Below are 16,646 nucleotides of genomic sequence, written 5' to 3'. Positions count from 1 at the left end.
AGAGAGAGAGAGAGAGAGAGAGAGAGAGAGAGAGAGGAAGGAAGGAGGAAGGAGTGCATGGGGGAAGGAAGAGGACCTGACTGATCCAGACCTAGTCTAAAATGTCACTCTGTCAATGTCCAGCTGCAGATCCTAATTAAAGAAGCTGACCTAGTAATTTAAGGGCATTCAGAATGGCACCTTCAGGAAATAGCATGGGCTGGAGACAAGGAGAGACAGCCCACTTACACAGATGCTGAATGATATTCTATGTATAGGTGAGGTAAGGATCTCGGAAACTACAGTGGCCTAGAGAAAAGCAAGGACACTAAAGCTAAAGACAAGTGACATGCCTACTACTGTTAGGATCTATGAGGCACTAAGCCTCAATCTAAAACATAAAAACCTATTCCAGAAAAGATAGCAAGGAATAATTGTACATTGCCACAGACAGTTTCTATTTTATTTATTTAACACCCCTGCATGCAATTAATTTTCTTTTATAAGCATTGCTCCCTCAGGATGTCTTCTTCCGACTGAGGAACGACATGTTTGGCTGGGGAACAACTCCAAAATGAACCCAGAATGAGCTATGGTGATGTAGAATGAATGTATGGCAGTGTAAACAATTTTAATTTAGGAATGTGGCTACATCACCCCTTGCTGAAATCCTAATGGCACCCAAGATTTATAACATAGTAAAATACAATTATTCTCCCGTTGATTAATACATTAACATTTTGGAATGGAAGCTAAACCATTGTCTTTTTTTTTATTGAGTCAAGTACGACACCTCCATTAAAATGATTTACTAGCTGTACCTTACAATTTAAGCACAGCAGCAACAGAAACGGTAAAAATCTTTTAACTTTACATGATTTGTGAAGTCATATGTGAAGGATTTACCATTTAAATCTTTCAGTACAAGAAGCACATGGCCTATAAATCTGTTCCCCTTGCAGTCGCTGGACGCCTAAGAGAAATGCATTTCACCAGGAAGACTGAGAGTGCAAATTCAAGTCAATTTTTAAGAAAGATTTATCTCTGTCTCTCTCCAAAGAACAGAGCAAATCTCTGAAGCCTCCACCTCTAATAATATTTGAAGTTTATCGATCAAGTGTACAGATCCGTGACAGCTAAAGGTAATGGTGCTCTTTTGAGCCGAAACCTGATACAACGCTTTCAGCAGGAGGGCATGATTTACACTTTCTATCGATATTTCCAATTCTGCTCTGAGATTAAGTACTGAAGGATGTGGGGAAATAACTCGTGACTGAGGGTTCTATAAAATGCATTTTAATTAAAAGAGTTTAAATTAAAAATGAAGTCCTTAAAGTGTTTCATTAAGTTACATTTGAAAGGACCACAAGAAAAAGGAGGGGCAGGGGGAAAGCCCCACATAAACAAAATACTAAAACCAGAGGCAGCTGCAGTGTTGCCCAGGACTCCAGGATGATGGGCTTTAATTGGGGAATAAAGATAGGTAGCAGGCAGAGTGCACTGCAGCCAATTAGCCAGCTCCATGATGTGGGATCCCCTCCAGTGACACATCTAATAAGCTAAACTTGAAGCATGGAAGTGAGGAATCTCCCTCCTCAGCCAAAAGTGTTGCCGACTGCATTTGCTATAGTATTCACTGTCATGTGAGTAATTTCAACAAGGTATGGCTCCACTAGGGAAACTATTTTTGGGGAAAGAAAACATGTTGAAGAAAAGTGCTCCTCGTGGGACACTATGTCTGCTGAAGGCAATGTGCTTTACACACTGGATACACTCACCCATTCAAAGGATAAGCAGGAAAGGAAAAAAAAAAAAGATACTCGAGATGTAAAAAATCGGAATTGATCAAAAGGGAGTAAAAAATCATACAAAATCAAATAAGAGGTATTTTCCCCTGGGGGAATGATCACAGAAGAGATTTTGAAATAATGAAAATTAACTCATATCCAAATGCCATGAGCTTCATACATCTTGAAAATTGTCTTTCAACTCAATGTCTTAGAGATGGGTGGAGATGAAGTCAGATCTCGAAGAAGGTGGAGGGTGGTCATATGTAATTAGGTGAAGGCCAAAAGAAGCTTCAAGAAATAGTCAAGCTAACCCTTAGACAGCCTCTTTTAAAAGGGTAAGTCTTTGGTCTAGACACATCTGTCTGCTGTTATAAGTACATTCACTGTTACCTGCTCCCATTCATTGCAACAATATGAATCCAAGAAAAGTAATGTCTTAGGGGGAGAAGCTATGGGAGTAAATGGGATTTAACCAGAGGTATAATAATTTTAAAATTTAATCATTTGTTGTAAACCTTGCTGTGAATGGGCTTACAAATAAATAAGCTTGATTTCTTTCTTTTCTTGTATTTACATGCTCTATCCCCTAATTAAGTAGACAGGTTCTAGTTTATCTTTTTTTTAAAAATTTTAAGGCATACATATTTTATAGCCATTTATTTATAAGGGTAATCTCTGTTGCTATCTTCTGATACCAACTTTGATCAGGAAATTTACTACCACCAGTTAATCACCAAGACATCTTCCCAGTCTTCACTTACTGTGGACAGACACAGAAGGTTACTAATGTTTAATTTACAGGGAATATTGTAGGTTATGAGTTCCTCACTCACTCCCCACTGATACTTCTCAGGTTTACTGTAGCAGATGACAATAGAGCTGTGTCCACTTCACCTAACCACTGCTTCTGTCACTGCTTGGCCTAACGTATGAAGGTCATAACTGTTTCTGGACTCATCTTGATTCTTCCTGTTTTCACATATAGAGTAGGGGGATTTTTTATATTGTTATTGATTGGATCAGGTAGCATCAGGGAGAACTGCTACCTACCAGAGGCGACTGGCTAAGAACTGTCTAGACCCAGGGACAGTCTCACTCACAATGTGAAACAATATATTAGACTTTACACAAAACAGGCACCTGGGCTTCGTCTAGCCAGGATGGAGACCAGGGACTGAAGGAAATATAGACTATCAAAGGAAGTGCTTCCATGAATAGCAGCCTGACAGCTCCTTCATCGTTCCTGTCAAAAGCTCAGGAAGAGTCCTTGAGAAATTACTTTCAGGTGAGAGATTTGAAAAAGTTTTAGCCTTTGCTGTCACCCCCAAATCTGACTCCTGGGGCACTGGCCCTTCTGGAGGGGGAGGGGCCATCAACTCCAAAATTTCCTGAAACACCACCTCCAAATGTCTGGCTCCCTGTCTGAAAGGCACGAAAGAGAAATAAATGAGCTGAACTCTTTGCACTCTGATACTTTTAAAATGGATATATGAACTGGGCAGGAAGAAGAATTTAAATTTCAGGTGAATGGGTAAAATAAGTTCATCTTTTCAGGATAGATGAGTAGGGTTCACCTTCCCCCAAGATCAGAATTGTTCCATTCATTAATTAGCATACATGCGTTCATTTTTTGGAAAAAAAAAATTACCCTTTTATCCAACAAGACAGAGGGAGTTTCAGCTTGCAATTTGGCCCTAGCAAAAAGATTCTACCAGTGTAGTAGTTTGGTGATGGGACAACTGGGCTTGGGAAAGTCTGATCCAAATCACTGCACAGGTGATCTCAAGGTTAAAACAAAAACAAACACTGGCCCCACCACATTCGTTGAATCTATTTTTGTTGAGAGTCTAATGTGGCTGTTGGGAGTTAAGTGCTTGGTGAACCTTTCTGACAAATATTATCATAGGGCTTAGGAATCTCCCTGCCTACATCAGTCACATCTTGGAGTTCTTTCCAAGGCTCTGAGGGCAGCAAAAGTGTCTCTGAGAAAAGACAAAAAAAAAAAAAAAGGCATCGGAAACTGTTCAGTATTCCAGAGTTATGTTTGCTTAAGGCAAAAAGGTGAGAACTTGGCTTCAGGTCAGGTGAAAGTCTATACCTGCCCAGTGAATGCTAAGTTGGTCGCAACTGCTTGGGTCAGAGAATCACTAAGCATTGAGTCATTTCAGTATCTCAGCAACTGTCAAGGGAAAAAATTCAAAGGAACTCTTGAGGGGAGGAGAGAGAAAGGGAGGAGAAAGAATGGCCCAAGTAGTCTATTATCTTACCTTGGGATAAGTAACCTGATCTAACCCTTTTCCCTGTAGGTAGTGAGGCAGGGGGAGTTCTTGCCTCCATATAAAGGTTGTTAGAAGTTATTTTTTGTTCCCTGGCTGGGGAAATGGCAGTGGTGGTGGTGAAGGTGGAGGTGAAGGTGGAGGTGGAGGTGGTGGTGGTGGTGGTGGTGGTGGTGGCGGCAGGGTGTCTCTCCTCTCTCTCATCTCCTTATCTCTCATTACTTGCCAAAGTCCTCCGTGATAGGCCATTCTGGCAATCAAGTTGCCTCATCCTTGCCTAGTGTTCAGCAAATGGATGTGGACATCCATCATCGGTAACTGTAGTCTAACATGGGCAATGTAACTTAAGTAGATACACAAAAGTTCTACATCTGAGTTCAGTGGTGGATGATAGCCTTTGCTAGAACAGGAAAGGCCACCACTTCTCATACAGAAGGCCATATTCAAGACATTATCTACATAACTAGTAAATGGCCCGTGAATATCATCTACTAGCCACTTGACAATTAGGATCGTGGCCAGAAAAACTCTGGTACAAAGGACTCAAACTCCTCATGTCAAAGTCGGGAGCTGCACAAGAGAGGCTGGCAAATTTTTGTGTCAAATTGTTTCATCAAAATTACACCAAGCTTGACTCTAATGCATACGACTACTCTGAAAAGGAAAGAAGCTGTCTGCGCTTCCTCCTACGGTCAGGTAATGCTTAGGGTATGAGGACGAAACACGTCTTGGTTGGCTTACCTTGACATTATCAAAACTTCTCCAGCTGATAATTTAAAGAACAACTAACCAATCTGTAGAGAGTTATACACTTCACTTACAGACACATATTTACATTTTTGTAAGTTACAAGTTATTTCATCTAATTTTCAAAGAAAACACTTAACGGATGGAAAGATTCTAATACTATTTAGTCCTGTTGCTTCTAATGACTGGACAGATGCCCAGCCCACTACAATGTTGTACATTTACAGCTGAGCAGAGAAAAGGTCAGAAATATTGAATTTGTGCAACATTTCTCCTATCCAATTTAGTTTATAAAGTTTCTTTTCCTGGGCTGAGATCCTGCTGGACAAGCCAGTTCAATTATAAACTCTTAAAATAAGGGTTTCTAATGGAAATGCTGACTCAAGCCCCTTGGGGTGTTACGGATTAGTCTACCCAGGTGGAAGCTTAATGACTATGATGTCATTCACTATCACTTTGTTGGGGTTGGAGGGAGGGGAAGAGAAAATCCCATGCCCCCCCCCCACTTGAGGGAGGAAAAAAACCACCTGACCTTAAAAAACAAACACTGGCACTGTTGAAAAATGGAGCTAATCATTTCCAGCACCGATTGTGTTTCCCATCTACAGTAACACAAATAAGTGTGTATTCTGAAAAGCACAACTTTATTACTGAAGGGAAACACACTGAATGGCATGAGCTGACAAAATGCCACATTATTTGCTAATCCTAATATGTTATTCTTCTTTAAGATTTGCTTTTCTCAGCACCAATTCAATTATAGATGCTACAAATCCTTCTGACATTTAATTCCCTCTTGTCAGAGAGTAGTAAATGTATACAGGACATGCACAGCTTTCCCATTAAGATGTTAATATATATTGGAGCACACTAGCCTCTATACAGCATAACCTTTTTTCTTCTTAGAAGGGTGGGAAGGGAGGAATGAATGCAAGGAAGGAAAGAAAACCAGGAAGATTTCTTAATTGCATGGCAGGCATCTAGTACTATTCTTGAGCTGCATCTAACTCAATCAATTTAACTATAGCCACACTAACATTTCAAAGAAACTATTGTAAGCGACTTAAAGGAAAACTGTAGTTGATTATCATACCGTACTGAGCTCAACTGGCTCCCATTAAAATTATATTTATATATATATATATATGCACATGTATGTACATACTATGGTCTACAATAGCATCAAAATTCATAAAGTTTGGTGGTTGGAGGGGAGAAGAAATTATTTGACTGATACAACCCAAGAATATTTTCTGAAGAAGGTTCAATCTGGAGATGCAGAAAGAATTATGATCCCACCAAGCAGAATGGTTTAATATGGTATAAAACAGTACAGACACTATGGAAAAACTTTTATATCTCATTTTGTTTTTGACTTCTTCCATAAGGTAAGGTAATGCAAATGTAAAACTTCTTGAGGGGAGGGCCATGCCTTATATTTCTTTGAATGCCCACCTTCAGGAAGGGCACTCCATAAACACTTGTTGAACTGGCAGCACTAAGAAGCCTCACATGCCTTTGCCTTGGATTTTATAATGGGTATGAAAACAGCATCCCCATTTGTGCTGGTTGTTGCTGCTGTCACCTACCGAGCTGCTGTTCTTTGTGGCGGTCAGGTTTATAGGTTACAATATTAAAGGTGTTTTTTAAAAAAATGGTCAGTTCTCCTCTCTCAAATTACTTGAGTTAATTAATTTAACCAACAGTAAAAATGTTTTCCAATGGTTTCTATCTAAAAGGATGCAAATCCTCTGTAAAGTATTCTGCATCACCAGGAAGACCAAAATGCACATTTGTATAGTGATCATCTCTACACCTCAAATAATACGGACTTAACGGTGGGTTGATACTTTTTAATCATAAGCAACAGTAAGGCAATGAGAAGAGCACTAGAGTTTTCCTTTAAATGAGAGCACATCTGATAAAGAGCATAGAGTTAAGTAGATTGTCTCTACACAGACATATCCCACTAGTATCTCTCTTTTACAGAAAGATGCTCAAGTGGACCTTGGGGATTTGGGAGATTCCTGGGAAGATGGGTTAATGAATATGGTGAAGTCACCCCAGAGTAGTGTCCAACCTGTAGAATTGGAGTTCACGTTTGGTCTGCCCACCTGCCTTTAATTTGAAGGAAAAGTTCTTACTTAACAGACTCATTCTTGGCCATGGAGGGAAAACAGCAGCATGTTGTATTATGCCAAATCACCACCAAAACCACAAAGTTCATGCCTTATGCAAGTCGTGAGGTGATTGATGTGAACAAAGAATCACTGCTCAGACCTCAGTGCCTTTTATTTATTCAGATAAAGCAACCAATACTGCACTTTTCCCAACCTGAACATTTTAATATTTTGCACGATGTTTTGCAACCACCTTGGAGGTGAACAAATTCTAGAGTTCAGGACAATGAACCTGCCGACGAAAAGAAATCAATCCCCTACTTCCTCCCCACATCCCTGCCCAAAGGAGCAGCAGAGGGTGATATGGGGTGATTATCTTTCCTACCCAGGCATTGAGCAACTGAAGTCCTGATGATTTGGAAAGGAACTTATAAAAAACAAGACTTCTCAAAGTGGGAGATAATCCCCTAGATTTATAATTTCAAATCATATTTTTGTTACATTTTTCAAAAATATGGCTAATTTTACAATAAAAAAATTTCGCAGTTTGGAACTGGAATCCATACCTCAGGCCTTCCTACACAGCCTACCTTTGGGACTTAAAAAAAAAAAGTCTACCAAGGAAATTAGATGGCCGGCCTGCCAAACCTGAGGTCACATTTTATGCCATGGCTGATAATGAAAGAAAGCAAGAGAATCTGTTTGCTCTACTAACACAGGAGTAGTACCTTGCAGAAAGGTTCAGCTGCATTTCAGAGGATGGAAAAAAGAAAGGATTGCCCCAAAGAATAACAAAAATCAGACCCGAAGGGCCTTTTTAGTGGCTGAATGCCAACACACTCAATCCCATAATTTGCAAACCAGACCAAAGTCCTTTAAATGTTCCTTGGGTCAAAAATTAGACTAGGCTAATTTGACAGTTTTGAGCTAATGTTTCCTTTGTGTTGTGAAGGCAATACTGGGACTCATTCTGGTTCTTCCTTAATTAATATCAGGGGATGGTCTGCCAAAGCCATCCAAAGATTTGCTCTTTACCTCCTACCTTCCTAATACTTAAAAAAAGCTGTAAGAGTTTTCCAGCTTATATTATGGTTTGTAGTCCAAGATTTTAAAACATGTTTGGGGAAATGTGGCAAATCTGGAGTTTCTTTCTGTACTTGTTCTTTAAAAGAGAAGGCTGATGGATCTCTTTGTATGTGTTAAGATAGCCATTCATTCTGGGACATTTTATATTTATCACTGCACAACATTAAATATTCCCCAAAGGCCCTTCCATTGCTGAAAGGGGAGACTTCAGTGTAGTAAAAAATAAAAAGAAATTTTTTAAAGGTTTTAAAATAAAATAGAGGAATAAATGTGCTTAAAGCTATCCTATTCCTCAACGGGTGGCAATAACCACCAGCTGTCACTAGCAAACAGCAGATGTAATTGATAAAACAATTCAAAAACTCGTGTGGATCCATCATCAATAAAGTTAACACCCAAAAAAGTAAATGAAAGGGTTCAAAGAAAAACTGGATAAGCTCCCCAGGTCTACCAATAATTAAATCTCTTAACATACAGGCATGAAATACTTTTTTTTTTTAAATGCAGATTAAAGAGGAGGATCAGCTGGGCAACTTGCTTTTGCTGCATGAGGATGGAGTACCATATGCTGCTTATGAAAATGTCATTAACTGAAGCAGCACTAGTGTATGTTTTTGGGGGGGAAGAAAAAATGGGGACTAGAGACCAAGCTGTCATTATTTCAAAGGAAATATAGTAAATAACATTTATCCCCAATAAGGGAAGGATGAAATTGTCACCAAGATGCAGCAGGAAATGGATGGTAATATTATTCATTACCACAGTTTAGCATTAAGTGTGCAACACCTACTCTAATTTATTGATGGACTGTTTAAGACGGGTGTTAACCTGTTTGTCTTGTATTATAATTGAATTCGGTCTCTAAGCTACAGGAATTCAAGGAGTTCATCCTTCTTCAATCAATATGCTCCCCTTCAGTGACCCATTTCAAGACAGCTTCATAAAAAATAATGTATTTTGTTTTAATAAATTTAAACACTATGACAGCTGCTCAATTTTTATTGGTTGTTTTTTTCCAGACGTCTCTCAGCTGAAGAGTGAAGCTAAGGCTCCCAATCAATAATAATTGATTAATCAGCATCCCCTTTGAACAAAGGTGCTAATCAGTTTTTGATTAGTTCATCAAACCAGATGTAAAGGCAGCCCAGTCCTTGCATGATTGTTCATCAGTGTTTTACATGATGTATGCTGCTGAGCAAAGTGTGACTGAGATACATCTGGAAGGAGTTGGGGGGGGTGGGGGAGGACAACTTAATGTATTAATTATACTGAATTATTATGAACACAGTTATTGGTTTATTGTTCCTGACTAGTAGGTGATTTATATGGTCACGGCCAACGGCCAAGACATATGTGATAAAGGTGTGGAGCTACCTAGTACAGACTTAGTTACTGAATCCTGGTGGGTGGGTGGAGGGGATAAATTAGTCTCCTTTTTCCTAAAAAAAAAAAAAAAAAAAAGAAAAATTACTTTTCGCCTGTCAGAGTGATTCCAGTTAGATGACAGATCAAGCAAATTGGGAGGGAGCAGGTCTGGATCCTACCCACAGGAACTTGTTAGGCAAGTCTTGTCCCTTCTGAACTAAGCCCAGAGACCACCTTCAAACAACTAGGAACATTTATTCCTAAACTGCTTACTTCTCACATTAATGAATGGATTAAGTTTCAAATAGGGACAAGACCACCCATCTGTATCAGAAACAAAAAAGCTAATTGCTAAACTTCTTACAGCTTCACTAAATAAAGCATAATAAAGTGAGGCCAAAAAAGTGAGGCAATTCCCTCCTAACCTTTCACTCCATCCCTGGGTAATTTATTTATTTAGGGATTTGGAGTAAGTCAGTGCCTGGAGGGGAAGGGGTAGTAGGGTTATTGCTCATTTCTGAGAATTAGTGGAGATGAGCAAATGATGAAATTGTCTCTGACTGGTAAGTCTTATAATTAAAGATGGTACCTGAACATCTTAGATTTGGTGGGAGATGATAGCCATCTTCAAGTATCTGAAGGGTTACCACTTCAAAGAGGGATTGATTTACTCTGATTAGTCTCAGAGGGCAGAACCAGGAAAAATGGGTAGGAATTAGAGAAAGGCAGATTTAGTCTTCAAGTCAAGAAAATATTCTTAAATAACGAGAGCTCTCCAAAAACACAAAGACCTTTACTGGAGATGCTTGAGCAACAGGACAAATGATCATTGCTGGAGATGCTTAAAGAAAGGCTTCTTAGGCTGAGTACAGGCTGGAATAGAGGGGACTGGCCTCAGCCTCTCCTAGGAGGATGCTGAGAAGGTTTAGTTCTCTTTTTCTTCCAATGGGCAAGTGGAGTTCTCACACTTATTTTCTCCACTGGCAACAATGGAGAAGACCTCCTTGGGAACAATACGGGAGGTGTCATTACTTATAAAGAAGCTAATTGAAATGCTTAAGAAACTAATAGCTGGTTGGAAGTTGTCACAATAGCATTGGAACTCATATAATTGTTTAGCTCTGATCACTTTAAATCTCCTCCCTCCCCTCTTTGTAGGATATGCTTCTTATTCTGGATTAGTAACACCTAAATCCCGGAATCAAGCATGAAACCTACTTTTGCAAGTGCTCAGTCTGCTGTGAAAAAGGTCTGAGGTGGATAATTAGTTTACATCATGGCTGTGACAAAACAATTGGCCCCATCTTTCCCCCTCCCACCCTTATTCCTAACATAATCAGATCATGACTTTACCAGCCCATCCCGAAGATGCAGGAAGTAAGGATTTAAAGAAGTGCTTTTTTTTTTCCTTTTAAAGAAACAGATCTTGTCACACAATCCAATATCCTTAACTGCTTTAATTTCTTCTGAACCATCATATAATTAGGATGAAAAAATTTAAGAATAGTTGTGGTACAACTGGAAAGATAAATTGTCCTCTACTGTGTGCAGAATGTCTTCCCAGGCTGAAATACATTTAGATATAAATACCAATCGCAGCAGCAAGGGAGGTGGATGGGTGTGGGGAGGAAGAACGATCATCAACAGAAAACAAGCTTATTCCTATAGGACAGGTTGCTTGCATCAGGAAAACTGCTGAATGCAACTCAAAATGGCCATTATGCAGAAGTGAACAACATTCCCACAGGTTGGACACTGCAGAACCTTACCTAATGACTAGCCCTTACCTGAGAGGTCCTCACTGTCCAGTTCTTCTGCGGAATTGGGCAACTGAGTAAGGCCTTACAAGTAAAAACAAACTCGTTTTTTTTTTCATTCCTCAAGGGACATAAACAAAACACTTAAGAACTGAGGATGAAATTTTTGAAAAATATGAGCCAAATCACTTGCCATCTTTTTTTTGATAGCTCAAATATTTTAAGCCATAAGTACAGTTCTCCAATAATTTACTTTATTACTGATAGACAATGAGAGGCAGAAAGATTCCTCAGTCTCCACTGCTCAAAGCACATGAAACATGAAGGGGAATGTTCAAAATCACTCATTCGTAACAGCATGCAAAAATATAAAACCTGATTGTTAGCTGTCAATGCTCTGCTATATCTCTTTATTACAATTCTATTTAGATTCTCCACACCGCTGTATGGAAGAAATTTTATTTTAAGTTTTGCTACAAATTGAAATCCTTTGCCAATACTGACAAATACAGCATTTTATCAATTTATGATTATCTTGGATCACATATTTCAAATTGGTATAGCATCTGTTAACTGCAGATTGCAGGTTATTCCTTCATCAGAAAATCTGATATGTAAAAATTTTTTAAAAAGCATTTCATAAATCAACGATACTCAATGAAAAACAAACACCCTCAAAGCTGAAAAAGCAGTTAGGCCAGGAGAGAACCAGCTGGGGCCTTGAAATGCTGGTGTCTGCAGCATTCCAAGCTTTGCCCATGAGTGTTATTTCTTACCTAGCTCAGCTTTTCTCTAGAGAGGTCAACAGAGAAGGAGAAACCAGGGGGTTAGGCTAGGAAACTGCTTCCATTTTCTGATGCTTTATTTGCAAGTTGATACAGCAAGAAAGGTCACAGAACAATACAAATGTTCTAAGACTGAGGAAGCCTATTTAATTAGGAAAAAATGCAGTGCATTTGAGTATATAAGCAAAACAAAAAACAAAACCCTGCTTTGGCAGTAGAATACAGACCAAGCAAATGTACTCTGGGGCTATGGACAGAATTTGCTACTTTTCCAGAGAGGAACACAGACTTAAGCAAATCAAACCAATAAAAACGGTCAATCCTTCTCCACCCCCCCCACCCCCCCACCCCAAAATGGGCTTTTCAGGATCATGAAAGTTAGTATTGGAAGATATCTAATTAGGCAATGGGGACTTCTCTTGACTGTTTGGGATTTCCCAATATTTAAATCCTGAGGAAGAATTTCCACCATTGCCCTTGGGAGAGAACTCTTAAGGGCAGTGGGCCGATAAGAAATAGATGGTTTCCGAGTCCACAGGTGCTCCCAAAACTATAGAATTAGACAATTTAAGGGGAAGCAGTAAGTGCTGCAATAAATTACAGAAGCATCTAAGTAGGAAGAATTTCCATTTTTCCAGTGTTTGGATTGGCTGAAAGTATTCCAATTTCTAATTGGCTTTATCCATTGTATAAAGACTGATGATTACAATTATTTGAATAATTGTTATAAATGGGCAACATAAAGTACTTCTCTGTAGTTAATTATGTATTTGCGGTTCTCAGAAGGCTAATCCCTCACTTCTACGTGGCCCAATGAATATCAAAGAATTCTACACACATGCTTGGCATCCACTGAACCATACTAAACAATGATGTTTTTGCATAGGCATTTTTATTGCTCAAGGTTTGTTTCCTTGGGGAGGGGGTTAGAAAGCTAATTTTGTGTAACAGTTTTTTTCTTAAATAAAGACAAAGATGTTTATGAAATATCATTGATATGCAAAGCTTCCCCATTAGAAAGCAGCAGACAGTTGATATACACCTCATTAAAGATGAAACTGTCATTTTCAATAGAATAAAGTTTAAAACACACCAAGTCATCTGGAATCTACTGCTTGAATTACATGTTAAAGTGGGAAACCATTTAGATTAATAGCAATAAATTTGTTTTTTTGCATCATCGTTTTTTTTTTTCACAAATCTATTATGCCCTAAGTATGCCAAGATCATCTTTAAATAGAATTAGAGCAGTGGGAATACAGAAACTTTTGCAATATGTACAAATACAATTTTATTTCTCCTAAAGTTGTGTTTGGATGGGGATTTCTTTCTGGTCAAAAATATTCATAACTCATTTTCTTAAAGAAAAAGAAAATAGAGTTATACTTTATGAAGCAGAGAATCTTCAAAAGGACATAACTTCTCAACAATTCAGTTTTTACTTGCACCCGGTAAGTTTACAAAACTTACTGCACAGTATTAAGTTGTATTGCCAGGCTTTTAAAATAAGTGGGAAGTTATCTCTTCATTTTTATCATTAAGTTTTCATTTTCACATCAAGTATGAAAGCCCTTTATTTTAATTCCTAATTAAAATGTATTCAAAGAAATTTGCTAAACATAATTGTCCAGGCAGAATTTCTCAACAATCACAGTGCAAACATAACAATCTTATACAGTCTAATGCTATGTTTTGCTTCAGTGTTATGCTGTTTTTTGTTTTGTTTTGTTTTTTAAGGAGTAGGGGGAAGCAGAGCAAAGGATAACTATTAGCGGTGCTCTGATTTGCCATAGCATGCTGAAAACTTTCTCAGAAAGCACCTGTGGCATTGGAATAATTCGTTTCTTTTCAACATAAGGAAGGAATTAGGATTTTTTTTTTTTAACTCAGGATAGTGGACAATTTTAAACCAGAAAAAGGTTTGTTTGGTTTGGTTGTTTTTCCTCCCAAGATGAGAAAATTTCAACAGGTTTAGTTAAATTCAAGGACTGATGGAAGCCTTGTCAGGCTGTCCTTTTCAGAATATTTGAATGAGTAATTATTAGATAAAATTAGTATTAGAAAATAAAAACAGTCCACTGGCTCTACTATTATTTTGATGATTAAAAGCAACATAGGAAATATTCCCTTTCTCATCTAAGCGACATGCATCTGATCATCTGGCTGTATTATGGAAACCATTATTCTTCTCACCAGCCATAAGAGTTCAGACACCCCCAGCAGTTTTAATCTAAAAGCTCAGTCATCCTGTTCTTCCTGCTTTGTCAGCTTTTGTACAGAGTTTTTCTTTCCCCCCTCTTCCCATTAGTAGAAATTCTGTTCCCACCATTAAATAGTAAAACATTGTTTCCAGACTGCATATCAAGGCTGAGACACAATCTGAAGGTTCTGCAGCCATTCAGAAACCTCTTTTGCCTTGCTCCTGTAGAGCGAGCGGACAATGTCTGCAGAGTCCCTAGACTGAATGACAGCCTTTGAATGCCATTGTTCTGTACTCATACGGGATTGTGCAGAGAAGCACACACACATAGGGTGGATATAGCGTTTGTAATAATGCGCACTGCTGGTTATTTTCCTTTAAACTGATTTAAGAGTTGGCTCATGAATGAATGGAAGCAGATAAGAAAATTGCCAAGTGCTTTGTGTATTCCATCACAGCCTTTATTGCCTGCACTATTTATAAAATAAATCAGAAAAAAAAGAAAGCCTTATTTTTAATGGGAAAGTTGTCTAGGCTAGGTACACAAGCCTGGCAAAGGCCAAAAATAATATTTTTTTTTGGATGAAAAATGATTCTCCAAATTTAGAGTTCTGAGTTTGAACTGAGTATACTACTATTCCATTCTAGGCCCTGACACTTACCCTAATGAAAATTGTGATTTGGGATATCAAAATTCACAAGAACATCAGCCCCTAGACACACCCAAGAGGTGGAAAGCAAAAGGGCAGGTGGACTTAAAGGGGAGAGGGAACAAAAAATAAATAATGGACAACTCTGAACAGTGAGGAAACCAGCTGGCTGACCGCAGTGCAGCAGAAACACAAGCACTATTCCTGGCCATGGGGCAGGCATGCTCTCAGAGCTCTCAGGATGGGGTGGTAGGGACTGGGGAACAGGGGATGGGGGATGACAGAAAGGAATGGGAACAGACAGTCTGTGCAGAAAAAGAACAGAGGGGAAAAAAACAAACAAACAAAAACCAAAACCCTTACAGGAAAATTCCCAAATTGTAACAAACAAAAACCCACCACACATACCCACACACCAAAAGGAAAAAAAGACAACATCCATGCTTTGAACTCACTCATGCATTCCTGCCATCAATTTCATACCAATGAGATAAGGGGACTGGCAGGGAGGACTCTCTGGGATTGTTGTGACATGCACACATAAGGGACGCTTCCCATCCAGGTCTTAAAAGATGAGCTCCGAAATCGTAACTGTTCAAAAAGTACTTCCTTCACAGAATAATAGCACATGTCATACTGGCCTCACATTCCCATTCTTACACACACAGTTTTCTTTACTCTACATTAACTTATTTATTTTAGAGAAAACCCATTAGGCTTTCAGTCATGCCCATGCACTTCTAACCTTCCATATACATGCTTACTCCAATCAGATACTGATAAGAACAAATGGCTAACATACATAAACATCTGGTATACTTCATACACACTCTAGCAACACAAGCTTGAACAAAACATTGTAATGAGTCTTCAGAGGGAATTGTTCTTCCTTTTGACAAAGGAAAATAGAAACATAAAGATAAATCCAAAATAGGGGTAATTTTTAAGACCAGTAAGATGGTCCAACAGACTCACCTAATGTGTCTTGTCATTTAAGTTGCTATGAAATCTAATTGGTTAGTGGCTTTCCTACCCTTCTGGTTAATGAACGCCCCAGGAAGGCTTCCTTCAGATTAACCTAAAAGGAATGGGCTATGATATTCAAGAAGTGAGATAAATTCAGTTCACTTGAGGGAATCTGGCTCTGCATACCTCAGATTCAAATACTTTAGGACTTGGCTCCCCTTCTTTTTAAGGTTATATCTCATTCTAAACAACACCACCTCCCCCCAGTTCTCACTCAAAGCAGAAGCCTGACAACCAACTCAAAAAGGTTCGATTTTGTTGTAAAGTGAAATCATGACTTCAGGATATTATTTACTGGTTATGAAAGTCCCTTTCTTCCTGAGTTCAAATCTGAACTCGGACACTTTCTATCTGCGTGACCCTGGGCAAGTCACTTAACCCTGTTTGTCTCAGTTTCCTCACCTGTAAAATGAGGTGGAGAAGGTGGGGGCAAACCACTCCAGTTATTTATGTCAAAAAAACTCAAATGGGGTCACAAAGAATTGGACACAACTGAAAAACATTGCTTTCTCTGGGCCAGAAGGATCTGCTGCTCAGGCTGGAGTTAGGGTAGTATCTTACCTGAGACACCATGAAGGTCGTAGGTAATAAGAACAGGTTGGTAAATGTGTAACCCTAGGAGTCATGGGGTAGCTTGGCTCTTATTCCCTCCTTCTTGGCCAGACAGTCTAATTAAAATTATAATTTTGTTATTCAGGTAAATTATTATTTTCTGTTGTGACTGGATGATCTTTTGTCAAATGCTGTAGAGGGGATTTCTTTTCAGGCAAAGGGCAGAAGGGATGATCTCTGAGTCAAATTCTATTCTTTTCTAATGCCTGCTGCTTAAGTTTTACTGCTGAAATGGTTTTTTTTTCATTGCTAG

At 38.8% G+C, this 16,646-nt stretch overlaps 1 protein-coding gene across 6 annotated transcripts in view; it reads right to left on the bottom strand.

Annotated features, from left to right (window-relative positions):
• CADM1 (cell adhesion molecule 1) overlaps positions 1–16,646 on the bottom strand; it is a 363,137-nt gene that overhangs the window by 5,421 nt on the left and 341,070 nt on the right. For 2 of the 6 annotated variants that reach the window (XM_069080202.1, XM_069080200.1), the window contains one exon: positions 11,151–11,204. The exons of 3 other annotated variants lie outside the window; for them this stretch is intronic. In XM_069080202.1, coding sequence (XP_068936303.1) covers positions 11,151–11,204 — 54 coding nt within the window. Of the gene's footprint in view, positions 1–7,103; positions 9,438–11,150; positions 11,205–16,646 lie in introns of those variants that run through there. One more of the 6 variants, XM_069080205.1, reaches the window with a different exon arrangement.

This window comes from Petaurus breviceps, unplaced genomic scaffold (genome assembly GCF_028583685.1).
Source record: "Petaurus breviceps papuanus isolate PSGF00001 unplaced genomic scaffold, PetGlider_PUasm1.0 91133, whole genome shotgun sequence".
Classification (NCBI taxonomy): Eukaryota; Metazoa; Chordata; class Mammalia; order Diprotodontia; family Petauridae; genus Petaurus; species Petaurus breviceps.
This window is presented reverse-complemented; position numbering and strand designations above follow the sequence as displayed.